Consider the following 27,630-nt stretch of genomic DNA (forward strand, 5'->3'; position numbering starts at 1 on the left):
TTTCAAAATAGACTACATTAATCACATTTTGGGGAGGTTGGACAGGAAATGTCAGTGACAGCTGCAATAACCAATTCTCACTCGAAAACATTGAAGCTAGCCTACTCAGTTTCAGAATAGACTGCTTCATTTTGCACACACTGAATGGCTACATTGTTCTGTCATTTAATCGTGGTCTCTCAAATTGACGCGCTGTAAATGAGATTCTATACTCTGGCGACCTCTTGTGGAAAGAAAAGTGAATTATCAAAACGCGTGAAGACTCAACAAAGATGTCTACCTGTTTCGTCTGTATTCGTCAATTTTCGGAAACACCCGAACTTTTATTCGCACAGTGGGGTGCTAATAAGTTCACTCACTCACTCATTCAATGCAGTTGCAGTAGATAGAGCCTGGCGCATGTATAACGGTAGTGAGGTGCAGAGTAGGCTACAACAGTAGTTAGTCATAGGCCCTACTACTACCGAAAACATTTACGTGATTTTCTGGACTACAACCATTTCCTTGTGGATTCCATAGGTAAGTATTTCTGCTTCAGACGTCTTAATTTCAATGCAATGTTTTCTTGTTTGTTTCTCCACGATGTCTAAAATAATCCATGTAGGCTACTGTAGACGCAAGCTTTACGCATAAAATGATGGTTGCATTATCCAAGCTAGTCTTGCAACATTGAGTTTGGATATGTTTGGAGAATTGTTTAACGTTCTGCATGCTGCGCCCTGAAAGTGGAATCGTTTTTATTACTTGATGACGTCTGCGCTGTGAGCTCTGGGGAGTGGTCGGGTCAGCTACAGAAGTATTGTGTCAATATATGTTCTTATTATATTGGCTTCATAATGGTATTACTCGTGTGATATTACGCGTTGGAACCAGTCCAAAGGAAACCTCCAGCCCACTCTGTTGTGATAATCTGTTCTTACCGGCCAGAGGTGTTGTCTTGTGTGTCCTAGAATAGAAAGTCATTAAGGTTGTGGTCAGGGACAGGTACATTATAATCCGGGATCTCCTCTTATCTCAAATCCACTACAATCTACAATACACCTAATGCATAGCCTAATACAACTTTCATTTCAGGTGCGTAATGATAAAGGTGTCCATTAACTAGATAGCCTAAGTTATTATGTTTCGCCGGAAACTACCTTTCGTGTTTACAAATTTGGCTTTATGTGTATTACAGTTTACTCAACTCCGTTTAATTCGTTAACCGGATTAGTGGCACGGGTTCTGCATGTGTCCTCGGTAGACTCTCCCGGTCACTGTGTGCGCGCACGTGTCCCAGTCACTCGTTTTGAACATGCGCTACTCCGGCTTGTTGTTTTGACCACAGAAATAGAAGACGCAGGTTCACCTGTTGTGAAAGTGTTACAATCACGTTTAGGTTCAGTGGCTCAACTGCCGCATTCAAAACTCCCATCTTTGCGTAGTACTACGGTGCATAAATATTGGCGTGTAGGCCTAAATTATTCTGTCAATTCTGATCTAAACCAATAAGTCTAAATGACAAGTTACAAGTTCAGGTCTAAGGGGAAGGGGCTCTTATTGATCAAACGGTGTTAGAACAGTGGTGGCCAGCCCTCCTCTTGGAGAGATACTGGTTATGCAGGCTTTCGTTTCAACCCAACTATAACACACCTAATTCAACTAATCAAGTTCCTGAGCATCACCTTATTAGTAGAATCTGTTGTTTTAGGGCAGGGTTGGAACAAAACCCCACAGGAGGGTAACTCCACCTGATTAAGGATAAGTCCTTTCAAGGTGTTATTATAAGGTGATGGCATAGTGCCTCCAAAATAACCCTAACAACCAACCAGCTGTGAAAATCATTTGTAGGCAACATTTCCAAACACAAAGCATCATTGTTACTCTGCTGTGTTCTCATTGGAAAGTTGATGAATTGCATCTTCTTTTGGCCCGTTTCCCCTGCTGCCTCTGTCACAAAAAGTACAGAAAAGGTACCCTCTTGTACATCAAACTAACTGGAGACTGCAGGCCAGGGGGCTGCTGCTGATTCAACACCACTGGGGCCAAACGGTCGATCGGTGGGCTGTGGAAAAACGCTCTCAGCTGCTGCTTTACATCTCCATGGGGTATCTGCCTGACATCAAGGCCCACACAAACATGTCATTCTGCAGTTTATGTCTTCCTCGCACTCCTGGTTCTCTCTCTCTCTCTCTCTCTCTCTCCTCTCTCTCTCTCTCTCTCTCTCTCCTCTCTCTCTCTCTCTCTCTCTCTCTCTCTCTCTCTCTCTCTCTCTCTCTCTCTCTCTCTTTCTTTCCGTCAAGCCAGGCCAGTTTTAGGTGAGGCCGTTCCAATGAGCCCACAGAGGATATCAACTGCGATGTAATGATAAAAAAGTTGCACAGTATACGCACGCACTCACGCACACAACACACACACACACACACACCGTTTCGATATGGGGATAGTTTAGTGTTAGCACACGGTTAGGCAACACACTACCAGGATACACTTCTACACTCCGTCCCCAGGTGGCAGCACCAATCGGGTCAAAGGCTGTCCTCTGCCAGGAAGCCTTGATTAGCACAACAGGTGGTGGCAATCAGGATTGATAGACAATCTGTGACCAGACGCATCTAGGCCTGCCAGTTTCTGTAGTTGTCTTGTGTTAGTTAACCTCTTTATTTTAGGCTTGCCTCTTTGTAGTTTTCTACAAAGAGAAAACTTGAACGTATAGTAATCTGCTTGACTGGCTGACCGTGGGAGTCATGACTGAGCTGACCCTGAACTAGCCCAGAGGTTCGGTCTGAACATTAACATGCATCGCTTGCGTTATGGTTTTTTATTTTTTATAATATTTACTTAAAAAATATATAACTTATTTTTTTACACCAAATACATACAAAAACAACGACTACATCTCCTCTGCCCCGACCCGCATGCTCACACCCCCGTCCTTAGTGCCTGCATTATTGTTTGCCACATGGCCTTAAATTGTACCAATTAGTTTTTAGCTCTGTCGCCCATGCTATTTCAATATTCAGATAATAAATCATTAGATTTTCCCATTGTGTTAATTATGGCGGATTAATTGATTTCCACGTTTTTAAATGTTTTTTCAAGATGAATGAGAAGAGAATCTTGCAGCCCATTGGGTATCTCACTACACCCCTATATGTCATGTCTTATGAGGACCTTATCTTTCAGGTTTAAACAGTGTACAGTAAGTGTGTATTTTTCATTTGTGAAATGATTTTGATAGGATATGAAAGCAGAGGGATTTATGTTTCTAGAACCATACTGCAATTGAGAATCGATTCTTGTTTAGATGGAGTATGTGGCTGTTTTGGCTTCCAGAGCCAATTTGCCCTTTAAACAGAACATGTAAGGTTCTTGGACTAAGGAGTATCGTTAAGCTCGTTTAGTCCAATGTTGGGCTAGCCCTGGACCTAAGGTAAGGTGGCTGTCTCCTAGGTACATGCATTGAACACCTGGTCACATACACACACACACACACACACACACACACACACACACACACACACACACACACACACACACACACACACACACACACACACATCGATTTGAGGTGCTATTGGAGCCCAGTCAGCTGTAAATCAGGCCTAGCACTGACAGAGTGAGTGCCAGTGCATAATAAAGTTGTGTATCACTGCACCAGCGTATTAAACCTGTGTATCATTAAACCTGTGTATCACTGTGCCACAGGGCCTCTCTCTCCCTCCCAGCTGCCAACATGATGAAGGACTGCCTCCAGTTCCTCATCGAGCCGGCCAAAAAAATGAAGATCCGCCTCAAGGTAGGACCCCGGGACACCTCAACTCTCAGACACCTCGACTCTCAGACACCTCGACCCTCAGACACCTCGACCCTCAGACACCTCGACTCTCAGACACCTCAACTCTCAGACACCTCAACTCTCAGACACCTCAACTCTCAGACACCTCAACTCTCAGACACCTCAACTCTCAGACACCTCGTCGCCCTTTCCTGCAGTCAAATGACCTAGTGGCCTCATGGGTGGAATGTTATTTAGCATTTTTCATCATTTCATAATGAAAAAATAGCAATACATTTCAACTCTACAGTATATCTGATATGGTACAGGTGTTTCATTTTTTGAAGCCCATAACCATGTGTGTGAGGTGTATACTTTTGTTTTAAAGTAGATTTGTTTAAGATTACCAAGATTACTGCCCACTGTAGTAAATGGATAATAGTACTGATATTTGTTCTTGTCAAGATGTACTCAAGAGAAAGAAAGGATTGGTTCATTTCCCCTCTGTGGTTGATCTGTGTAGCAGTGCTTCAAGTGATTTTTTTTACCCTTCCCTCTTTTTCTCTCTCATCCATTGCTCTCTCTCTGTTCTAGGAGTCTCGTAAGAAAGTGACAAATGAGAAGAAAGAACCTTTAGTGGAGAGTCAGCTGTTTATAATGGAGCTGGCCAGGGAACTCAACAGACTGTGCCAGGTACACACATACACAAACACACACACATGCACACAACCGCTCTCTCTCTACTATTAACTCTCTCTCTCTTTGCAGAGGTCAAATGTCCTAGCCCACATCTGGACCAATGAAGACTCCTGGCCTCCCAGTGTGTGTAGAGAATGCATAGTGGAGTGGGCTGCCGTGCTGGAGAATAGAGTACAGGTGAGCACTCATATTTGAAGGAAGTGAAACTAAGTTTTACTTTAAAAGCCTTTATTTCTTGAAATCAATCCTTTGTCATTGTTCTCTTTGTTGATAAACTATTATCAGGCCTTGATGTGAGACTTGTTAATGTAGTTTTTACTTAATGATCTCTTTATTGACCCATGTCCTTTTCTTTCGCAGCCAAGGAGCATCCAGACAGAGCTGCAGGCTGATTGGCCAGAGAAGAGGGAGTGGAAAGGTCACCTGTTGTGTATGCTGGAGACAGGTGGAGAGTATGACATGGCATCCCACAAACGGGTCATCATGGACTGGACACACCAGCTCAGAAACAAACTAGAGGTATGGAATAGGGGAGGGATTGGGTCACTACGACAGGAGGTTGGTGGCACCTTAGTTGGAAAAAACGGGCTTGTGGTAATGACTGGAGCGGCATCAGAGGAATGGTATCATATACATCATACACATTTCCAGGTATTTGATGCCATTCCATTTGGTCCGTTCCGGCCATTATTATGAGCCACTTTCCCCTCAAGCAGCCTCCTGTGAGTCCAGTGTATTACTAAAGTGGTTGTACTACACTACTACTTGTTGTTGACAAATTAACAAAGACACGTTGTCCTTCTTTATCTAATTTTATTCTCTGGCACAGCGAGTAGTTTACTGATTAACTTATTAGAGTTGTTGTTATCCCTTGGCCTCCCCCTTCTTTCTCTTTCCCTTTCTCTGTATTCCTCTCTCCCTCTCCATCTATTTCTGTTGCTGTCAGACTCCAAGGCTGTCACACCTATTTGATTAAAGACTTACTCTTGCTCCAATTCCTATTTCTCTCTCTCTCTCTCTCTCTCTCTCTCTCTCTCTCTCTCTCTCTCTCTCTCTCTCTTTATCCCTCCGTCTCTGACACCTCTGTAATTAAGGAGCAGCTCCTTGGTCGTCCATGCTATTTCAATAATTCAATAATAAATCATTTGGTTTTTCCATTGTGTCCATTGACTTCCAACTTTTTAGCATACGTTTTTTCAAGATGAGTGAGGAAAAAGGAATCGTCTAGCCCATTGGGTATCTCACTACACCCCATATGCCATGTCTTAAAATATGCAGACAGGCGGATTAAAAGAAAGTTTACATTGTAATACTTCTGACAGCCAACTTTCGAGCTCCGCCCACAACTTCCAGACTTCATAGCATTCCCAGAAAGCATGGATTATTCAGTCATTATTAGTTTTACACTTGAGAGACGACTCTGTTGTTGTACTGTAGAATTTGTAAAATTTGTCTCTTGTGTAATGCATTCTATACATTAGTTTATATTGGATTAAGCGTACATTTTCATTAAATGTAATTTCGTTAGTTATGCTACGACTTTCCCTCCATCAGTTCTTTTACAATATTTTTTCCAATAGTTTCTATTTTTTGTAAGAGATTGTCACTTAGATATGATCTCTGCAAGGATTTATATATCTTCCCTATCATATGAACATCATTTTCTGACTCAAATAGGATTCCCTCATGGTTACTCTAATGTCTAAAATATTTGAAATATACATTTTGTGATATGTAACTTTTAAATTGCATGTATTTGAACGTATCTACATTGGTCAGTCCAGAATTACTTTTTAATTCTGTCATGGAAATAAATGTATTTCCTGTTAACAAGTCATTTACGGTTTCTGTGCCTTTAGTTTTCCATGTGAGCCAATTTATTGATGAACTCTGAAAAGCTATTCAAGGATTGTTCCATAAGGTTGTGTTTCTAGGAAGTGATATTGGTACTTGTAAAATACATTTCATTTTCTTCCATATCGTTATAGTGTTATTAACTATAAAGTTGTTCATGTTCTTAGCTTTATCCTTTGTAAATAGACATGTAAAAATATTCTGGGGGTGAGCTTGCGCATCTTTAACATGTACTCATTGTTCCTCTTTAGTGAATTTAAATATATGTCGCAAGTAAAAGCCTTAGGTAGCAAGTTGATACAATTCTGGAAAGTCTGGAAGGTTAAAATCACCCTCAGACTTAGGAAGATGTAAAACTTTCCCTTTTATTCCATGAATTTTATTGGCCCATATAAAGTCTGTTAGGACCGAGTATACTTTTTTTAAAGAATGTCATCGGTGGGCTAAATGGTATTACTGAAAATAAATACAAAAACTTTGGCAGCCATGCCATTCTAAAGAGGTTTATTCTACCTGTAAGATTTCTGGGAAGATTATTTAATTTAATTAGATCTGCTTTCATATTGTTGAGTAATGGAATAAAGTTATATTTATATATTTGCTGTTTAATGTCACTTATTAAGCATCCTAAGTATTTAATCTTTTTGTGGTCCACTTAAAGGATTGCTGTAGATCGGGAGTTGTTCTTTTTCTTTTTCCTATTGCCATTATTTAGTTTTTTCCACGTACATTTTATAACCTGAGATTTTTGATTATTCTGAAAATATTTAAAAAAAAAGGGGCATTGAGTTTTCAATATTAGTCAGGTATATCAGGAGATCATCTGCAAATAATTGTATGTTTAACAATACTGATACCTGTTACGTTTGAGTCCTGTCTAATTCTTTCTGCCAGTGGTTCATTTGCCAGTGCAAACAGGAGGGGGGAGAAGGGACATCCCTGTCTTGTGCCCCTTTCTAAAACAATTTAATCAGATAATGTATTACAGAGGCTTGCGGAAGTATTCACCTCCTTGGCATTTTTCCTATCTTGTTGCCTTACAACTTGGAATTAAAATCGTTTTTTTTGGGGGGGGGGGTTGTATCATTTGATTTACACAACGTGCCTACCACTTTGAAGATGCAAAATATTTTTTCTTGTGAAATAAACAAGAAATAAGACAGAAAAACTTGAGCGTGCATAACTATTCACCCCCCTCAAAGTCAATACTTTGTAGAGCCACCTTTTGCAGCAATTACAGCTGCAAGTCTCTTGGGGTATGTCTCTATAAGCTTGGCATATCTAGCCACTGGGATTGTTTCCCATTCTTCAAGGCAAAACTGCTCCAGCTCCTTCAAATTGGATAGGTTCCGCTGGTGTACAGCAATCTTTAAGTCATACCACAAATTCTCAATTGGAATGAGGTCTGGGCTTTGCCTAGGCCATTCCAAGACATTTACATGTTTCCCTCATGTGTTACTTTAGCAGTATGCTTAGGGTCATTGTCCTGCTGGAAGGTGAACCTCCGTCACAGGCTCAAATCTCTGGAAGACTGAAACAGGATTCCCTCAAGAATTTCCCTTTATTTAGCGCATCCATCATTCCTTCAATTCTGACCAGTTTCCCAGTCACTGCCGATGAAAAACATCCCCACAGTATGATGCTTCCACCATCATGCTTCACTGTGGGGATAGGGTTCTCGGGGTGATGAGAGGTGTTGGGTTTGCACCAGACAGCGTTTTCCTTGATGGCCAAAAAGCTCAATTTTAGTCTCATCTGACCAGAGTACCTTCTTCTATATGTTTGGGAAGTCTCCCACATGCCTTTTGGCAAACATCAAACGTGTTTGCTTATTTTTTTCTTTAAGCAATGGCTTTTTTATGGCCACTCTTCCGTAAAGCCCAGCTCTGTGAAGTGTACGGCTTAAAGTTGTCCTATGGACAGATACTCCAATCTCCGCTGTGGAGCTTTGCAGCTCCTTCAGGGTTATCTTCGGTCTCTTTGTTTCCTCTCTGATTAATGCCCTCCTTGCTTGGTCCGTGAGTTTGGTGGGCGGCCCTCTCATGGCAGGGTTGTTGTGTTGCCATATTCTTTCCATTTTTTAATAATGGATTTAATGGTGCTCCGTGGGATGTTCAAAGTTTCTGATATTTTTTTATAACCCAACCCTTATCTGTACTTCTCCACAACTTTGTCCCTGACCTGTTTGGAGAGCTCCTTGGTCTTCATGGTGCCGCTTGCTTGGTGGTGCCCCTTTCTTAGTGGTGTTACAGACTCTGGGGCCTTTCAGAACAGGTGTATATATACTGAGATCATGTGACAGTTCATGTGACACTTAGATTGCACACAGGTGGGCTTTATTTAACTAATAATGTGACTTATGAAGGTAATTGGTTGCACCAGATCTTATTTAGGGGTTTCATAGCAAAGGGGGCGTATACATATGCACGCACCACTTTTCCATGTTTTATTTTTTAGAATTTTTTGAAACAAGTATTTTTTTCATTTCATTTCACCAATTTGGACTATGTCCATTACATGAAATCCAAATAAAAATCTATTTCAATTACAGGTTGTAATGCAACAAAACAGGAAAAACACCAAGGGGGATGAATACTTTTGCAAGGCACTGTATTCATGTATATTTTTGCTTTAGGACATTTATATAATATTTTAATTTAATTTATTATTTAAGCTGCAAAGTTGACAGCTTACAACGTTTTTAATAGAAAAGGCAATTCAAGACGATCAAAAGCCTTTTCTGCATCAACAGCCATTATTGATGAATCCATATCTTGTTTTTGCGTGTTGTGTTAAACTGAAACATGTTCTTGTATTTGTTTGTAAGTGTCTATTTTTACTAAACCCTGTTTGATTGATATGTAGAAGTCTGGTAAGACTTTTGCTATTCTATTGCTTGTAAGCTTTTTTATTGTCACAATTTAATAAAGTTATGGGTCTATAATCAGCAGGGGACTCTCCAGATTTTCCTGGTTTTAATATAACTGAAATAACGGTTTGATACATGGAACTAAGATGTACTGAATTAAGTGACGTGTGTTGTCACTTGTGTAGATAGGGGGGCTACTTTATCCCAAAATGTTAGAATAGAATTCTATGGGAAAGCCATCCATTTCCAGTGCTTTTCTCTGTGCAAATGTTTTAACAATATCTAATATTTATTTTTGGGTGATCGCTGTTTTTAAAGATTGTTTTTGTCTGCTGATAGTTGCTTCAGAGTTGTTGAGTCAAAGAAGGACATAGGATCCATCACACTGTTATTTCATTCTGATTTATATACATTTTCATAGAAACTTTTAAAATTGTCATTAATCTCATTGTTGTTTCTAAATACCGCTTTTGTATCTTTATCTTTTAAAATTATAACTGGTTTAACATGTATTCGTTTTATGAGAGCTGCAAGATATTTACCTGGTTTATTTGCCATTAAGTTGTATGCTTTATTTGAGTTTAACCTGTAGTTATCTCTCTTCAGAAGTAAAAGATTGTATTCCTGCTTAAGTTCAGATACATTTTTTCTAAGATAGTGATTTATTTTTCTTTAAGTTTAATTTTTCAATCAGATGTAACCTTTTCAGAGTATGAGATTTTCATTCCCCTAATGTACACCTTAAATGATTCCCAGATTAGATCAGGTGTCAGCTTTTCTCTGTCCTCTATGTTTACATTTGTAATGGTAAAGTTTCAAAAAAAATTTTTTACGTGTTTAATATAATTTGTGTTCAGAAAATGCGCTCTGTTCATTCTCCAAATTCTGTCGCTAAATGTATTTTCTATTACTGTGTTATTAAGCATGATACCGGAGAATGATCCAATATCACTATGTCATGAATGTTTTTATCCAGTAAGTTGTTGAGTGCATTTAAAAAAAGAAAGAAAATGTACTCAATTGTTGAATAGCTTTTCTTACTTTGAGAAGGAGAAGGAATAGTATTTTGTAGTTGGGAATAGCAATCTTACATTTACATTTACATTTAAGTCATTTAGCAGACGCTCTTATCCAGAGCGACTTACAAATTGGTGCATTCACCTTATGATATCCAGTGGAACAACCACTTTACAACAGTGCATCTAAATCTTTTAAGGGGGGGGGGGGGTTAGAAGGATTACTTTATCCTATCCTAGGTATTCCTTAAAGAGGTGGGGTTTCAGGTGTCTCCGGAAGGTGGTGATTGACTCCGCTGTCCTGGCGTCGTGAGGGAGCTTGTTCCACCATTGGGGTGTCAGAGCAGCGAACAGTTTTGACTGGGCTTAGCGGGAACTGTGCTTCCTCAGAGGTAGGGGGGCCAGCAGGCCAGAGGTGGATGAACGCAGTGCCCTTGTTTGGGTGTAGGGCCTGATCAGAGCCTGAAGGTATGGAGGTGCCGTTCCCTTCACAGCTCCGTAGGCAATCACCATGGTCTTGTAGCGGATGCGAGCTTCAACTGGAAGCCAGTGGAGAGAGCGGAGGAGCGGGGTGACGTGAGAGAACTTGGGAAGGTTGAACACCAGACGGGCTGCGGCGTTCTGGATGAGTTGTAGATCTTGTGTTGTCCTGTAAATCATTTGTAGAGATGAAAATGTTCAGCCTCTTGGAGGCTCCCTAAATTAACCGTCTTTATTACTACGGCTGTCAATCTTATCAAATGTCTGATTTAGTTCACCTGCTAAAATAATGGTTCCTGTCAGGATTTGATCTACTATAGCCTGAATTCTATCTAAAACACCAGATGTGCCCCTGGTGGGATATACAATGAAATCAATGTGCATTTTTCAACATGTAAGGTACAATTCAACATTACAAAACTGCCTTCTTGGTCCATATGCTGGGATATAAGGGAAAATTGTGTATTCTTATTTATCAGGATGCCGACACCTCTGCTGTTAATACAGTAGGTGGCAGCATAGGCCTCTCCAACCCAGCTCCTCTTTAAATGTTCAATTTCAATTTGTCAACTATTTCTACTTTTGCAAAAAAAAAACACATCTGCTGACCAGTCTCTTTAGGTGTTCGAGATCCATATGTTTTTTCCCATCATGGAGCCTGTGGACATTCCATGTGATAAGTTTGATTTTTTTTGGTCTTTACTTGTATAGACTCAAACTTAACCTTATCTGTTCCGTCTATCATTGAAGAACCAAGTAAAACATTTTAACAGACATGGCATATGAGGGCGGTGGGCATTACATAAAATGGGTCGATTATGGTATAAATACATTGTGATTGTATACATTACATATATAGAGCTTGTGGGCATGTGGGCTGAGTAGACATTTAACAAAAAACACAAAAATAAAGCAAAGTACTGACATGCTGACATGCTCTTCAGACTGATATTGTAGGAGAGATGGGATCTAAACTTTTCAGAGTGGTATTGAATGACAAAGAGATCTTGGTGGGCAGATCCCAATTTAACTGTTCAGCTGAGGAGCAGAGTTTAGTCCACTAGTGTTTGGGATGTATTTTACCTTTGAGCTCAAGAGCAAAGCAGTAGGGGATCCTGGGACGGCCCCACAAAATGGTGGATGCCACTGGATGCCAGGCCCCAGGCCTCTCATCAAAGATGAACAATCCCCTATCCTTCGTGTGCCATATATATATGGACTTACTGTATAATGTAGCTCTGAATTCAGAAAGGCCAGTAACAGAAGATGCCATCTCCCTCTAAATCCCGCCTCTCCTACCCTCTTTTAGTTTCTTAGTATATAAAGTAATAACCATATTGACTTCCCTCTCTTTCTAGCCCATTATCTGGCCCGGTGAGCCCGTATTGATGATGTTGGATGATCTGGAGTTCCAGTGGAGGAGGGGGCGTCTGCCGAACCTTCTCCCAGCCATGGAGCTGGTCATGTGGGTCGTGTTGAGTGCAGACAGCCCTGACAAGGTGTGTGAGTTTCAATGAGTCAACAAAAAATTATAATACAAATAATAAAAACGAACACCCTTGCCTGTCTTGACCTAACACTCACACTTTTCCTTTCTTATTAGCACTGATTTGCTGATAGCTACTTATTGAGGAAACTATTTGCTTACTACGACTGATATGCAGTTGTCTGTCTTAGCTACCTTAAGATGAATACACTAACTAAGACGCTCTGGATAACAGCGTCTGCTAAATGAATGTTAATGTAAACTAACTGATTATCAATTCATGTGCCTGATTAGATACATATCACACAGATAAACTCACTCAAGCCTATCCTCTGTGTTTGCAGGAGGACGTAACCAAGCAGTGGCTGATCAGAAAACAGAGGAGTCAGAAGATTGGTGTGTAGAGCTTTGACTTGTTGGAGTCATCAAGAAAGTGTTAGATTCAATTAGGTCATGCGTTAACCTGCGCTAGCCGACGCCCTGTTTTGGTGGTGCAGGAGGTGGAACTGTGTTGGAGCTGTCAAATCGGTGAGCGGGTGTTCGTGGTCATTATCATGAAGCCACACCCGTCCCAATCACGTTAGAAGTTTAGAATGAGAAAGTGTAGGCTATATAGAAATAATTATGTTCAAATTGAAAATTATAAAATGAAATAATAAGGTTTCTTATCAGCCTAATGGAGATGTAGATTATATTCCAGTGTTCAAATTTGTAAACACAGCTGCATGGGATTTCTAAATATGACTCGGTGCAGCCAATGGCAATGTCAATAATAGATATAATGTCGGCAGCCGCTTGTGGATTTGACAGCTCTAAAGCCTGTCACATGCTTCCCAGTCGAAACAGTTTGCGCATGTATTATGAAGACATTTTGTGCCATTTTGGTGTTCAGCAGTTCATTTTGTTGGGCTGTTTGAGCACATTACATTTTTTCTTGAGGCAAGTCGAAGTTTGGTAGCCGAAATCGGAGTGGGAACTATGGACGGGATTCTTCAATGAAGTGTTTGTTGTCATTCAACGAGAGACGACTAATTTTCATGCACAATTTTTTACTTGAGAAATACTGCACCAAACATCTTTGTTAGATGTGAAATTGCGCGATTAAGACGTCAAAATGTATTACAGATTTCTTAATTGATCTTAGATTAATTCAGAGTATTTTGAGGAAGTGTAATTGACTATGTTGTTGCTACAGCATCTAAAGAGGGACAAACAGTAATATTGATGCTTTTTTCTCGTTTTTCAAGCGAAGGTCTTTTAAGGGAGTATGCGAGGCACAGACGTTCGCTTTGCCTAGCCGAGTTCCGCTAGGAGCAACCGAACCTAGAATGTGGGCACCTTAACGCAGTTCCACCTCTGACACCGCCAAAAAAACAGCAACAGGGTGTCAGCTAGCACATATCTGATTAAATCTAGCCTTTACACAAGTATAACAGCAATCAGTGACAAAGAGATGTTGGAGATCACAGGTGTGTCAATGTGTGACAATGAGAGATGATGACTAGTTTGATTATGCCACTAAGTATTGATGAAGGGTAATAATCGATCAGTGGTCAAGATATCACATCAGGGCAAGGTGGGCACAGGCTAGCCCACACCATTCCCACTCTAGTCAAGCATGGACTAGCCCACAGCAAGCCCACATCAGGGCTAGCCTACACCAGCCCAACACAGGCTACACCAGCCCAACACAGGCTATCCCACAACAAGCACACACCAAGCCCAACACAGGCTAGCCCACAACAAGCCCACACCAAGCCCAACACAGGCTAGCCCACAACAAGCCCACACCAAGCCCAACACAGGCTATCCCTCAACAAGCACACACCAAGCCCAACACAGGCTATCCCACAACAAGCACAAACCAAGCCCAACACAGGCTATCCCACAACAAGCCCTGTTACTTCACAATGTAGAGGCGGGGGTTCATTAGAATATTTGGGGGCATGGTTTGCACACAGTTATTTTTGTGTAACCCGTTACTGAGAGGGTGGTTCCAGTTTAAGTGTTCTGTTGTGTGATGCAAATTCATTCTGATCTAGTACACTGCCAAAAAAATTAAAAATACGTGCATGTGACATATGAGAAACTTAGCCGTTTCTCTTGAAAAAATATATGTATGATAGTTGTCATTCACTAAATTCCTTTGAGGGTTAAATAATAGATCAAATGTATAAGGTGGACAGCTCAAATAGGGCCATTATTTTAGCCCACATCGGGCCGACATCATGCCAGTGTGGGCATGTTTTCTGGGAAAATATGGGTTTATTTCAGGCAGTGAGGGCTGCCCATCAGCCCAGTGTGGGCAGCCTACATGGGGCCAATATTTTGGCCCGCATTGGGCCCACATTGTGCCAATGGGTGTGTTTACACAGGCAGCCCAATTCTGATATTTATTTCCATGAATTGGTCTGTTGACCAATCACATCAGACCTTCTTTAGTGAAAAGACCAATTAGTAAAAAGAATGATCTGAATTGGGCTGCCTGTCTAAACACAGTCTTAGTGGGCATGTTTGCTGGAATGGTTGATGAATCACTTGAAGTGCTGCCAATTGGTACTGATAAAACATTAAAGAAATAACTAATTCCAGTAGACACCAGAGGAATGGACAAACATACATGAGTCCTTTGCAGTTACGTAACAGAAAATGAGTTAAGATTTAACTTTAACAGTATTTTAACCACAGTTTTGTTTACACTTTCAGATGCAGCCCGCTACATTCCCCATAATGGTATGTGAATCTCATGCTGGACTCATGCTTTATTGAGGAGTAAAGGAAACTGTAAATACAGTCATCCCATTTCTCACCCTAACAACTTTTTTTCTCAGTATGGAACTGGATCTGTGATGCTGCAGAGGAAGTGACCCTTGACCCCAAGACAGCCAACCCTGACCTCATCCTCTCCAACGACGACAAGCGCATGTGCTGTGGCCTGGAGCGGCGAGACATCCCTAACTGCACGTGTCGCTTCGATGGCTGGTGGTGCGCTCTGGGAAACGAGGGCTACACCTCTGGGCGCCATTACTGGGAAGTTGAAGTGGGTGACCGGGACTGGCGGCTGGGAGTGGCTAAAGCCTCTGCCCAAAGGAAGGGTTATAGTTCCCTCAACACAAAGACGGGCTACCTCACCCTGCGGCTGGAGAGGGGCTCAGACCTCAAGGCCCTGACGGTGCCTTCCACCCCGCTGGCCCAGATGCTGGTCCCCAGGAAGGTGGGGGTCTACCTGGACTATGAGCAAGGCCAGCTCTCCTTCTACAACGTGGAGAAGAGGTCCCACATCTACACGTTCAACGAGACCTTCACAGAGAGACTGTTCCCTGTGTTTGGGACTGTAGAGGTGGTGAAGGGTCTGGTGATCAGGTCAGCACAGACCAGGGAACCCTGCTTCTGCCCTGGACCCTGTCTCTGGTGCTAAGCTAAGTGCTTAGATAACATATCACAGCATCTTTAAAACTGGTCCTGGAGAGCTAGCCTAGAATCCACACTTAAAGCTCGATTCAATCCGATTAAGCGTTAACCCGCGATAGCTGACGCCCGCATAGCTGATGTTTTGGCGGTGTCGGCGTTGTAACTGCATTGGAGCTGTCAAATCGGTGAGCAGCTGCTCATAGTCATTGTCATGAAGCCACACCCGTCCCACTCACGTTAGACGTTCAGAACGAGAAAGTGATGACTGCACATAAGTAATGAAGCTCAAACTGAAAATCATTCAATGAAATAATGAGGATTTCTATGAGCTTAATCAATGTGTAGATTACATCACACATTCCAGTGTTCGAACTTGTAAACAAGGCTGCATTGGGATGGCAATGTTCACGATAGGTATGATACTGGGAGCCGCTTGTGAATTTGACCGTTCTAACACGGTTCCACCTCAGACAAACGTCAGAACAACAGCTATGCCGGTGTCGGCTAGCGCAGATCTGATTGAATCGAGCCCTTAATATTGTAAACGTAGCAATATTCCGTGTCAATTCCAGGCTAGTGGAGTGCAGGCTTTTGCTCTACTCCAGCCCTAACACACCTTATTCAATGGTTTGATGATTAGTTGATTAGTTAAATCAGGTATGTTCGAATTAGGCTGGAACAAAAGCCTGCACTCCTCAGGACAAGGGTTGAAGAGCAATCATTAACCCCTCCCAACACTTTTTCTTTTAAAGTGCCTTCATACCAGTTTATACCATCTGGAAATGAAGTGGTAACTATATGTATTGGTTGTTAAATTGCCATAGTATTTCATGGTATAAAGACACTGTAAAAGAAAGTGCTGCCCAAATTACCCAAAGATCCCATGTAGTTGAAATGATGTAGTTCAGTGAGCGTTTGCGCACAGAAGAAAGACAGCATGCAGTAGTCTCATAATGCGTATCAGCATATTTTTGGAAGTTGCGGTATGATATTGACCGTGTGTATAATGGTGTGAACAATGCTTTTTTTCAGTCATCAATAAATGAACAACATTTTCAAAGATCTGTTTTGCCGGTTTGTGGTCTACAAAGGTTATGAGAATAGATAGAAATGCAACTATAGTATTGAGGTTCATATTCAATCTTTATTAAATGCCATAAAATGGACATGCCAGATATAAAAACAAACAGATTATTGTATCAACGTTACACGAAGTAATTCATGAATAGCTATAATGACAAAGTATAAACATTTATTTTTGGTATATTTATGAAATATGATTATGACTTTAATTTGTATTTTTTTTAATCAAATTCAACTTCTACATTCGACCAGTATAATTATTTTCGCCATATATTTCACTAAGTGTAAGGACTTGTTACAATAGACAGTATACCAATGGACAGTATTTAGAATTGAAACAAAGCACAGCATAGGTGTAAAAATACATTATAAAGAGAATACAATCTTTTTGTCACAAAACATATCCCTCTGAAATATAAGGACCAAGTTTTCTATCTATGCTAGAATATATTAGTTAGGCATAACATGCTTGTAGACCGAAGCACTCTTTTTAAAACAATTATACAGTAATGAGATAAACATTTAAAGTATGAAATACTGTTACATGGAAATACCTTATGATGTTATATCTGCATTATGGATTTATTAAAGACATGCTCCGGAACTTTGGCGACTAGTAAGTATTTTTTAAAGCTCCCGATTTGGGCTGGATGTGTCCATGTGTAATTCATACATGCATAATCTATGAGCAGAATTACTGTTTTATCTCAATTAGCCACAAAATTCCTAATTTGATAGCGACTGTTTTCTGGAAGCTGTGCGGCTCCATTTTCTCTACATTTTGCCCCATGTGGGGCGAGTTTCAGCCAATGAGCTTCAGCCCCTCGCCATCTGAGTGACAGATAGCAAGATAGCACACACAGCAGTGCACGAGAGAGAGCAATGACGTGGTGCACATATCTGCAGATATGTGATATAGTACGGAATTTTCTGGGGACCACTTTTGGCTTGTGAGCGCTACCTTCAGAACTACTGGCTAAAAAGTATACACAAGTACCAGAGAATCTCTTTAACTTTGTTCAGCATGGAAAATGTACAAAAAAAAGAAATATGCAAAACCATAGGAAACATATTTTTACACAAACAATACATCGCAATACAGTATTTGGCATCAACATTTCAATTCAATCTCTTCTGACAAAGAAAACACGTCAGCCTAATATATTTCATGTTTGTAATAGTAATGACTGCGAGTATCACCAACAATCTAATAATGCAATTCTCTATGAGCCCCTACAAACAAACATAGTTAAGTGTACTGGCAGGCGGTTGCTACAAAGATGAGACAACCTGTGATATGTGGTTGTCCCCACTAGCGGTTCTGGGGGGGGGGGGGGGGGGCACTGCCCCTGTGACAACAATTTTGGACCCCCTTGTGGCACCCCTAAATGTGGAGTATGAAATCATTTTTACAAAACACATTTTTGCTATCGTTCTTTTTTTACATCCGTTAGACAGTGGCAACGATGATGATTATGAACATGGTCTTTTACCTGCTAATGCCTGCAATGCAGTGAAGAAAACGATATGACAACAATAACGTCTAATGTAACTGGCCCCTTTAACAGTACAACTGGCCCCAGCTTGGCCCCCGCAGTTGAAATGGTCTAGAACCGCCACTGGTTGTCCCACCTAGCTATTTTAAGATGAATGCACTAACTGTAAGTCGCTCTGGATAAGAGCGTCTGCTAAATGACTATAATTTAAAAAAAAATGTAAATGTAATCAATTTAACAAACTGCAGCCATCTTGCAAGACATCTAGCAGCCAGCCAGTATAAACACTTGTACACACTCTCCCTCCATTATCTCTCAGCTAATCTCTGCCAAGAGATATTAACACCTGTGCAGGCTCTACTTTAAACTATTGTGATACGACCTCAGACAGTGTAATAGCCTAATCTAAAGCCTCTGGGTGTAATACCAGCTAGAACCAATAGAGGGAGCCATGAGTATTGTGTATAAAAATTACAAACTTCCAACAAGACCTCTGTGGGGGTGGTAGTTCTTTGAATGTAAAATGTTTTCAACAAAATAGAAACAAGAGACAAAACTATAAACAAAATAATGAAATTAATCCCATGTCAGACAGAGGGCAGGACAGGACAGGATCCACTGTAACAGAGGTGAGGAGGATGTGTCGGGCCCCAGGGACACCGCCATCTTGTTGTTGACCTTTGACCTCAGGCCTCATAGAACGACCTCTCGACCTTCTTAGTGACGCTGCTGGAACCGGCCACCTGCATGCTCCTCTGGACCACCTCCTTAGTCACATGACGTGTTACCATGCCGCTGGTCTCTGTGTGCTGGGATGTCATCATCATACCGTCTCCTAGGGGTAGGAGAGGGAGTTAGCGTGCGAGAGAGACACTGTGTGTGTCTGCGTGTGTGTGTGTGAGGGAGAGAGAGAGAGAGAGATAAAGAGATTCAATTGATACCTGAGAAGTAGGGGTCGTTGATCATGGTGTGTGTGACGTTGCTGTGGGTGCTGACCTCTGTCGGCAGTTGGAACACACCTCTCTTGGTCAAGGACTGACTGCTGTACTGAGACATACCTCCTAGGCCTTCTATTTGGGACATACCACCTTGGCCTCCTAGTTGAGACATACCACCTAGGCCTCCTAGTTGAGACATACCACCTAGGCCTCCTAGTTGAGACATACCACCTAGGCCTCCTAGTTGAGACATACCTCCTATTCCACCTATTTGAGACGTGCTACCTACAGAAGGGGAAAAAGAGAGACAGAGAATTATATATACAATATCATTCCAAATGTACAAACGTATAGAATATCGGCTTCTAAATATGAAACCCAGTATGGTAAATTTAAAGTGAGTACCGACACATTATTCATTTCAATTTAAACACTAGATAAAAACCCTGGATAAAAAAAGACTGTTGTAGGACTCCGTCCTCTTACCCCCATCCTGAGACTCGATGGTGATGATGCCCTCCCTCTCGGGCCCGAAGCCCTGGGTCGTCCTGGCCTGAACTTTGAACTTGTATGGCATGTTCTCACACAGGTCCGGAACCGTCAGACTGGTCTCAGCGCTGTTACCGCTCACCTGGAAGGAACGCATGTCACCTGGAGGGGGGAGAGAGAGAGAAGGAGGGAGGCGGGGATTAGAATATGAAATTAAAGTGAATACAAATATGACTATGAAAGTGAATGGTCATTTGCTGGCATTGTCCATAACAAGTCAAGAAGACCTGAAGATGAGCAAAATAGAAGAGTAATTGACATTTGTGATATTCAAAGTCTCTGTTGATCGCATGCCTATGTATAGATCCTAGCAAATGACAGTGGACAAAAAGCTCTAAAATCCCCCAAATCTGATTTGGAGTCAGCGCTCAGTCTCACCTCTTCCGTGCAGCTGTTCACAGGTGACCACGTAGCCCAGGATATCTCCGTTGGGTTTGCGGGGTTTCTCCCAGCTCAACTGCAGTGCCTCGGGGGACAGAGCTGTGAACACCAGGGGGCCTGGAGCACTGGGGGTACTGAGAGTGAAGGGAGAACCTGAGGGAGAGGGGGAGAACGGGAGTTAGAGGGGATAGAGGTAAGGGACAGAGCTGTGAATATTAGGGGGTCTGGAGCACTGGGGGTGCTCAGAGTGAAGGGAGAAACTGGAGGGGGGAAAGACAGAGTGAGTGAGAGAGAATGAGGAAGAGAAAGAGAGACAGAGTGAAAGAGAGAGAGAGAGAGAGAGAGAGAGAGAGAGAGAGAGAGAGAGGAAGATAAAAAATAGGAAGATGTAAAGAAGGGACAAAGGAGATTAAAGATAAAAAGAGGGAATTGGAGAGAGGTAAAGTAAATATAGAGTAAAACAGAAAGAGAGACAGAGGTCAGGTGTGAATTAGCTAGCAAAGGAGTGTTGATAAAAATGGATCGACAGAGATGTATTGCTGATTACCTGGCATTGGACTGAGTGGGCTGTTGGGGTTGACGGCTGACTCTATGGTGATGACTCCCTCCCTCTCTGGTCCCCAGCCCTCCAGACTCTGAGCCTTCACCTTGAACAGGTAGGAGTGGTTAGGCAGCAGGTCCTGCACCACCACAGAGTTCTCTGCTGGGCTGGACACGTCTATGCGCTTCATATCACCTGGAGAGAGAGACAAAGGGCTTTGATTACTGTAGAGCAGTGGTACTCAAAGTCTGGGTCGCGACCCCACTAAGGGGGAACTGCAGTGGGGTTGCCAATTGTTTTTTTTTGGGGGGGGGGGGTTGGAACAAAAAATTAAGAGTACAGATTATTGTATGGGACAATATACAAACATTTTTGAGAAAGATACTTAAATTTTTTTTTTTTTTTTATGAGTAAATGTATTTATTGGTTTATTTTCATTTTGATAAGAGATGAAAATGTAATGAATTTAATGTTATTTGTTGAAGTAAAAATCGGAATTTACCGATTTTAAGCCTGTGTCATTATATTTGGGGTGGGGTCACGAGAAGTTATTGTGCAAAAAATGGGGTCCCCAGAAATTCTGGCTGAAAACATGGGGTCCCCGCTGAAAAAGTTTGAAGGTATGCTGGGACAAGGTTTTGAGATCTAAATAAGTTGACAGGGTTAAGGAAAGTGTTAAAGACACATTTCTTCAAATCCTAGTAAATAAAAACCTGTGAACTATGTTCACAAGTGAAAAACAACATTCTTCTTCCGCACATCAACAAAACCCCATGTATTTACAATGTGACGCAAATCATCATGGGTCCATACCTCCATTGAGTAGCTGGTAGAGGACACAGTACCCCAGCACATCCCTATCACAGTGGGGCTCCTGCCAGCTGACCTTCAGGGCCGTGGGGCCCAGGGCAGAGAACACCAACCTGGTGGGGGTGTCAGGGACCCCAGGGGCCAAACGAGAGTCTGACGGGGGAGAGAGAGGTCAGTGAGATAGAGACAGACAGAGAGAGGTGGGGGGAGAAAGAGAGGTCAGGGGTTAGGGGTTAAGTGGAGTCAAGTAAATTACAGGGGTTACAGTGACAGTTACTAGGTAAGATAGGATTAGTGAGCGGGGAGTGATCTCGATGGAGAGAGAGAACTAAAGAGAGAGAGAGAGGGAGAAAGAGAGAACTTTCCCTAAACCAAACATGTCACAGCAAAAAACAGCTTTAGCGACACCAAGCCTTCCTCTCAAACCAGCAATGGGCGTGGTAAGTCCTACTATGAACCCACGGTGTAGCTTTAAGCCCTGCTATAGTCCCAGTGGTGTGAGAGAGGACAGCTCTGTGTGTGCTGCATGCAGACGGACTCACCCTGGAGCACCCTGTCCAGATTCAGTAGCGCATCGTTGACATCCTCAGACTGGGTCCTGCCCCGCAAGACCTGAGACATACTGTAGCTGTACTGTGTCTGAGTGGGGCTGAAGCCATATGTACCTGAGAACGCAGGGAGCGAGCAAAAAGGGAGCAAATGGACGAGAGAAGGAGGACAGGAGAGGGAGGGAATTGAAGGAGTGGGAGAAGGAGCACAGTGAGGGGAGAGAAAGAGGCAAGGGAGGGGAGAGGATCGAAGGAGAGAGAGCGACAGAAGAGAGAAGAGGAGAGCGACAGTCACCATAGCTCCTGCATAGCCCTGTACAGCCACCAGCCCCAATAATCGATAACTGACATCCAAGCCATCCGCCTCATGCATCTCCTCAGTAAACCTGTTGCAGATGATGTGTATATCTGACATTTATAGCCCCGACTGCTACAGGCAAACAGATAAGCTTCTCCCAGCTTTCAATAGTAGAGGACAGAAATATCTAAATACTATGCAGTGGCATTTTCCTCAGCAAAAGCCTCATAGTCAAAGACCTCATCTCAGTGGCTCGGTGAAATATGCCTGTGACCGGGGACGTGTGTCAGTGTGGATCGTAAATGATCGGCTCTTTATCTCAAAATATGCCTCAACTTCAACTAATCTTACTTTTGCCGTCTGTGTATCCCGACAATCCACTGGACAGGTCTCCTATGACGATGGAGTCTCGGATGTTGTCGTCATACTCATAGTAACCTCTGTTCTCTGACCGCTTTCTCATGACAACATTCTCTGTGCGCATCCCGCCCCCGATAATCTGTGTGCGGGAGAGCGAGTTTCCTCCTGTAGGAGAGGAGAAGAAAAGACAGGAGTAGAACAATGATGACCACCAGAGACATGGATACAGAACCATAGAATTCTAGCATGCATTCTGAGTGCAATGCCTTTCGAACTTTCAGTGTCAACACGTTGCCCATTGAAACTCTAAATCTCCAAGTTTGCTGAACTCTGTATAGTGTAGCTACTGTTCTGGTGAAGACAAGCCAGCTGGAATTTCTTGTCACTATCATACATAAGTCAACAGAAAGATTCAAAAGCTGACACATTTTTAGAAAGAATCTGCATCCATCCGTACCTTGTCCAGAGAGGTATGTTGTGGAGGAATCCGTAGTCATGGAACCCCCGGCCCCTCCTCTGTGGTTGGAGCTGAGGGTGGACATGGGAGACAGCTGGCTGTAGCTGGAAGAAGACATATTGGCACTGCGCGACATGGAATTATTTCCCCCGGGGAACAGGAAGTTTTGTTCCCACCTCCCGTTCATTTGGTCTGACAGACAAAGATGAGGAGAGCAGGAGAAGTGAGAGGAGAACATAAAGAACATCAATAACATTCTGGAACCCAACATAACCCAAACCAAACATTCTGGAACCCAACATAACCCAAACCAAACATTCTGGAACCCAACATAACCCAAACCAAACATTCTGGAACCCAACATAACCCAAACCAAACATTTTGGAACCAAAACAATTGATTCAAGTGCATCGATGGCAACAAATCACAACGAACTGCAAGAGAAATGGCCACCTTACAACCTCAGACTGCACACAGGGACATATTTTTGCTATCACCACCTTCACACCCATGAAAAGCCTTTATACAAGCTTTACAAGCTGCCTCCTTTCCAGGGTCTCTCTCCACAGAGAGGTGTAAAGAGGACAGACAGAGGAGACAAACAGGCACCTGGAAAAGCCTGTCCACGATCATCAACTGGAGGTGGGGCAGTTGATGCCTGGAACCCTCTTTGGGGTGGAAGGTCGCGGGGTGCAGCAGGGGTAGGGATAAGAGTAGAACCAGGTTGCAGTTTCAGGGCAGATGGCAGATTTGTGGAATGGCGCATGCTGATGATTAGCAATCTGAAGACTCAGGCTCATCTTAAAGGATCCCCGATCGTGCATATTTTGCATAGCCAGAGAGGAGATGATAAGGGGGCACTGCAGCTGCATTGGAGGTTGGTGGCTGCCATGCGCAGTAGCTGGCATGCTGTCTATCTATCTGTCTTGTCTGGCTGTCTAGCACTCCAGGTAGGTGGTCTTCACCTTTCAGGGATGGGGTCTGTGCTCGACTGGCCCGGGGAGTCTCGTCAGTGCTGGTGTCTGTGTCTGTGCTGAGGTGGTAGGGGATCACATCCACATGCCTCTTCCAGGACACCGAACGCAGGTCCAGCTTGGAACCCACCAACTTGATAAAGCCTTGTTATGGAGGGGAGAAGCAAGCAGGGTGGGTGGGTGGGTGATGGTCTGGATTGATAGTTTGCATGGCAGTTGTTGTTTTTGTGAAGCGTGGTGATTGGTGAAAGGGCGAGCGATGGAAGGAGTGAAGGAGGAAGGAGGAAGAGGAGGAGGCAGCATGTATGTAGCTTCGGTGATATCTACAACTACAGATGTCTGGAGGCTCTCAGCAATCACAGATTTCTTTGCAGTTTGGATCAATGGTAGGAGAGGTTTGGCTGGCACGATAAAGCCATAAAGAAGAAAATGAAGACTGGTATGAAGACTGGCATGATAGAACCCAAAGCCATGAAGACGAAAATATTCTGATGATATCATGAGATGTAAAATAAATGTCAGTTTCTTAAAAGACACCTCGGTAGAGAGAAAGAGAGAGGGGGGGGGGAAGGAACGAAACAAATAAAGAGAAAGAAAGAAGAAAGAGGCAGAAAGAGAAAGAAGAAAGAGTGCAAAAAGAGAGCGAGAAGGGTGGAGGAGGCCCTCGTATTTGTAAGCCCCTTGACCATGACACTCTAAGACCTTTTCTGTTTTTATTTTGTTTCCCTCTCTCCTTCAGTGAGCAGAGGACTGGACTACAGAAGATGTGTAGACATATCTTTCTTTGCATGGACCCCATTTATAACAGTCCTGTCCTATCCAGTCTGCATTCACTTGGTTTCACAGAGCAGTGAAGCTCACTGGCTTAATGAGGGGGCTACTCCCCAATATGCATACATCTAAAACAGTGAGCTTCATCCCCATTAGCTGTTACTTAGCAACAGCTATTCTTCATGGGATCCACTGAAAACACACTACAAAACCACAACACACAGTACGCCACTGAAGGTAGGCTGCAGAGAGACAGGCTCCTGAGAGCCAGCTAAGGTGGCGTAGTCTGTGCGTACCCACCTTCGTCTGAGACACTGGGTCTCTTGGAGCCTGTTGGCGACCTCAAGACCTCACTGCTGTACATCAGGTAGCCGTCGTACTCATCCCCCGCCTCCGCGTCCACTATTGGGATGTCTGGGATGATAGGGACTGCAGGGAGAGATGGAGGAGACTCAAACAGGAAGCTATGGTCATGCTAAAAGTATCAAATTCAATATAGTATTCTATAGTAGGAGACAGCACAATTCCGGTCCTTGAGGGCTGCAGCGACAGTTGGTTTTCATTGGTTCATTTGAGGATTTATTTTCCACAAAACAGCAACGCGGTGCCATAGAGGAACTCACTGGACATGGGTCTGACGGGCTGTGAGGCCAGGTTGATGGTTGCCTCTCGGAATGGACCCCAGCCAACGCTGTTCTTAGCCCGGACCTTATAGCAGTAGGTCTGGGCCGACTGCAGGTTCTCAATTAGCAACATCCTCTTCTTAGGATTGTCTATCTTAACCTTCTTAGCTACACCCATCGGCTCTACAGGGGGAAGGACGAGGGACGAGGAGAAGGACGAGGAGAACACAGAGATCCCATTAAATGACTGACTTCTCATATGTACGTGTTAGAATGTCTTAGAAGCACAGGCATTAAGAGGCATTCGGTGATTCTTCGATTTGATTGGCCACTCACTTGTGTGGTCATTGATGGGTGTGTAGAGGACCTCGTAGTTGGTGATGACACCGTTGGTCTCGGCAGGCTCCGCCCAGCTGACCTGAGTGACAGTTGGACTGATGACGTTGAACGCAAGACGACCGGGCTCACTGGGGACTGGAGGAGGAGAGGAGAGAGGGATGAGGGGAGGAAAGAAAGGAGGAAGCATTTATCACAAGGTAGGAAAGGGGGAAAACCATCTACACAATCGTTGTCCTATGTCGACCCAACAATATACAACAAGAAAAAGAAAAAACTGTCCACAATCCTAGAAGTGTTATTTGTGAAAGACAATAAATGTAGTCCATCTTTGACAGGAACAGGAAGTGTGCTCCACTCACCGTCCTCCAGGGTCCGACAGGGCACCATGTCGCTGTAGTTTCCGTTTCCCAGGGCGTTGTAGCCACACACCTTCATCTCGTAGTCACAGAAGGGGTACAGGTTGGTCAGCTCAGCGTGGGTGGTCTTCACATCTATCACCTGCTCATCAGTCTCAGGGTCCCCATAGATCCAATACTTCACCTGGTGACCAGGGAGAGGGAAACAGAAGATATAGAAAACACAGGTGAAACACTGGTTGGAATGAACAATCTTAAATGGAATACATTCCAACGTTTATTTCTATACTCCAAAATTACACTCCAAAGATTTTTGGAAAATAATCTCCTAATTTCCAACAGCAAAAATTGGCAGGTGTGTAATGGGGGCGAATCTATTGAGTTCCTCTGTTGATGAACTGTGCTCCTCACGGGGTAAAAGGGTTTAAGTCAAGGTTAAGTTAAGTCCTGTATGACAGTTTCTCTCAGCACCTTGCAGTCCAAGGGGTTAGATCTTGAGTGGGGGGGTTCCTTACCTTGTAGCCCAGGGGGCTTCCTAAGGGGTCCCAGTTGAGACGGATGTTTCGTGGACCAGTGGCTTTAGCCTTCACGTTGGTGGGAGAGAAGAGACGACCACCAGGAGACATGGCTGTCTGGTTGATGAACTCCTTACCCTGCTGCTGCTTCTGGGCAATCTCTGGTAGTGCTGAGGGAATAAACTTATTTTAGTGATGCACATCTCATGCATCAGATTACTTATAGATACCCCTTGCTGTATGTGTGTGTGTGTGTGTGTGTGTGTGTGTGTGTGTGTGTGTGTGTGTGTGTGTTTCAGTGTCTGTTTCTGTGTGTATTACCTCCGTCAGTAACCGTGACCATTGTCGTCTTCCTCTCCCCGACCGCAGCGTTCGTACTGGGGTCAAACAACTCCAGCTGGAAGATTTCCGGTTTGACCGGTCCAGGGTGAGGGCGTGGGTCGATCACGATGTTCTTCTCAGTCTCCCCGGGACCAAACTTGAGGGGACCGGACAGCTCGAAGCGCTTGGCATTGCGGGTCTTCCAGTGGACGGTGGCAGGCCCCTCCTGGTTGCGTGTGCGGACCACGGGGATGGAGTAGGTTGGGTCAGCTGTGGAGAAGCTCTGGGTGCTCTTCATAAACATCACCACACTGGGCTCTGAGGGAAGCAAGGGTAGAGGAAGTGTGTTATGGCCATGTTACAGAGGAGGAAGTTATGGCTGGCTTTCTAACCACAAATGCGGCTGTTAGCCATGCTCTCAACACCCAAGATAATAATGTCCGGGACAGGTTGTGCGACGCTATCCTGTGAACCGACGAAGATCCAAAGAAACACTGTTATATTAAAACTCTGAAATGATCAAAATAATATACAGATATCTTTCTTTCTTTTTTCATGCTATGTGATACACCCTGGACCCTGTCCTCTCACCTGGTTGGTCAGTGATGGTGACAGTAGTATATAACCTCACCTGGTTGGTCAGTGATAGTGACAGTAGTATATAATCTCTCACCTGGTTGGTCAGTGATAGTAGTATA

The 27,630-nt window shown here is 43.2% G+C and overlaps 2 protein-coding genes across 5 annotated transcripts in view; one reads left to right on the forward strand and one right to left on the reverse strand.

The window, feature by feature from the left end:
• Positions 1 to 345: 345 nt before the first annotated feature.
• LOC106589475 (butyrophilin subfamily 1 member A1) lies at positions 346 to 16,632 on the forward strand. Its single transcript, XM_014179504.3, has 9 exons — positions 346 to 519; positions 3,688 to 3,778; positions 4,352 to 4,450; positions 4,526 to 4,633; positions 4,817 to 4,975; positions 12,034 to 12,174; positions 12,506 to 12,557; positions 14,868 to 14,894; positions 14,993 to 16,632. The coding sequence occupies exons 2-9, from the start codon at positions 3,716 to 3,718 to the stop codon at positions 15,577 to 15,579; spliced, it is 1,236 nt and encodes a 411-aa protein (XP_014034979.2). The 5' UTR covers positions 346 to 519; positions 3,688 to 3,715; the 3' UTR covers positions 15,580 to 16,632.
• Positions 16,633 to 16,696: 64 nt separating this feature from the next.
• LOC106589476 (integrin, beta 4) overlaps positions 16,697 to 27,630 on the reverse strand; it is a 28,478-nt gene continuing 17,544 nt past the window's right edge. For 3 of the 4 annotated variants that reach the window (XM_014179506.3, XM_082970478.1, XM_014179507.3), the window contains exons 25-39: positions 26,933 to 27,250; positions 26,612 to 26,781; positions 26,100 to 26,280; positions 25,738 to 25,875; positions 25,402 to 25,584; positions 25,079 to 25,207; positions 23,034 to 23,225; positions 22,568 to 22,741; positions 21,913 to 22,035; positions 21,374 to 21,523; positions 20,567 to 20,755; positions 20,017 to 20,172; positions 19,576 to 19,740; positions 19,093 to 19,374; positions 16,697 to 18,986 (exon numbers count right to left, since the gene is read on the reverse strand). In XM_014179506.3, coding sequence (XP_014034981.2) covers positions 18,838 to 18,986; positions 19,093 to 19,374; positions 19,576 to 19,740; positions 20,017 to 20,172; positions 20,567 to 20,755; positions 21,374 to 21,523; positions 21,913 to 22,035; positions 22,568 to 22,741; positions 23,034 to 23,225; positions 25,079 to 25,207; positions 25,402 to 25,584; positions 25,738 to 25,875; positions 26,100 to 26,280; positions 26,612 to 26,781; positions 26,933 to 27,250 — 2,699 coding nt within the window. In that variant the 3' untranslated portion in view covers positions 16,697 to 18,837. The remainder of the gene's footprint in view (positions 18,987 to 19,092; positions 19,375 to 19,575; positions 19,741 to 20,016; positions 20,173 to 20,566; positions 20,756 to 21,373; positions 21,524 to 21,912; positions 22,036 to 22,567; positions 22,742 to 23,033; positions 23,226 to 25,078; positions 25,208 to 25,401; positions 25,585 to 25,737; positions 25,876 to 26,099; positions 26,281 to 26,611; positions 26,782 to 26,932; positions 27,251 to 27,630) is intronic. The other variant, XM_014179508.3, reaches the window with a different exon arrangement.

This window comes from Salmo salar, chromosome 28 (assembly GCF_965601325.2).
Source record: "Salmo salar chromosome 28, fSalSal1, whole genome shotgun sequence".
Lineage (NCBI taxonomy): Eukaryota > Metazoa > Chordata > Actinopteri > Salmoniformes > Salmonidae > Salmo > Salmo salar.

Bases quoted from the DNA above. Each gene is read 5' to 3' on its own strand.
- LOC106589475 (XM_014179504.3), top strand. From the start codon at position 3,716: ATGATGAAGGACTGCCTCCAGTTCCTCATCGAGCCGGCCAAAAAAATG. The intron at 12,175-12,505 runs GTGTGTGAGTTT...CTGTGTTTGCAG, and splicing joins GTGCAGACAGCCCTGACAAG to GAGGACGTAACCAAGCAGTG. The intron at 14,895-14,992 runs GTATGTGAATCT...TTTTTTTCTCAG, and splicing joins CCGCTACATTCCCCATAATG to TATGGAACTGGATCTGTGAT.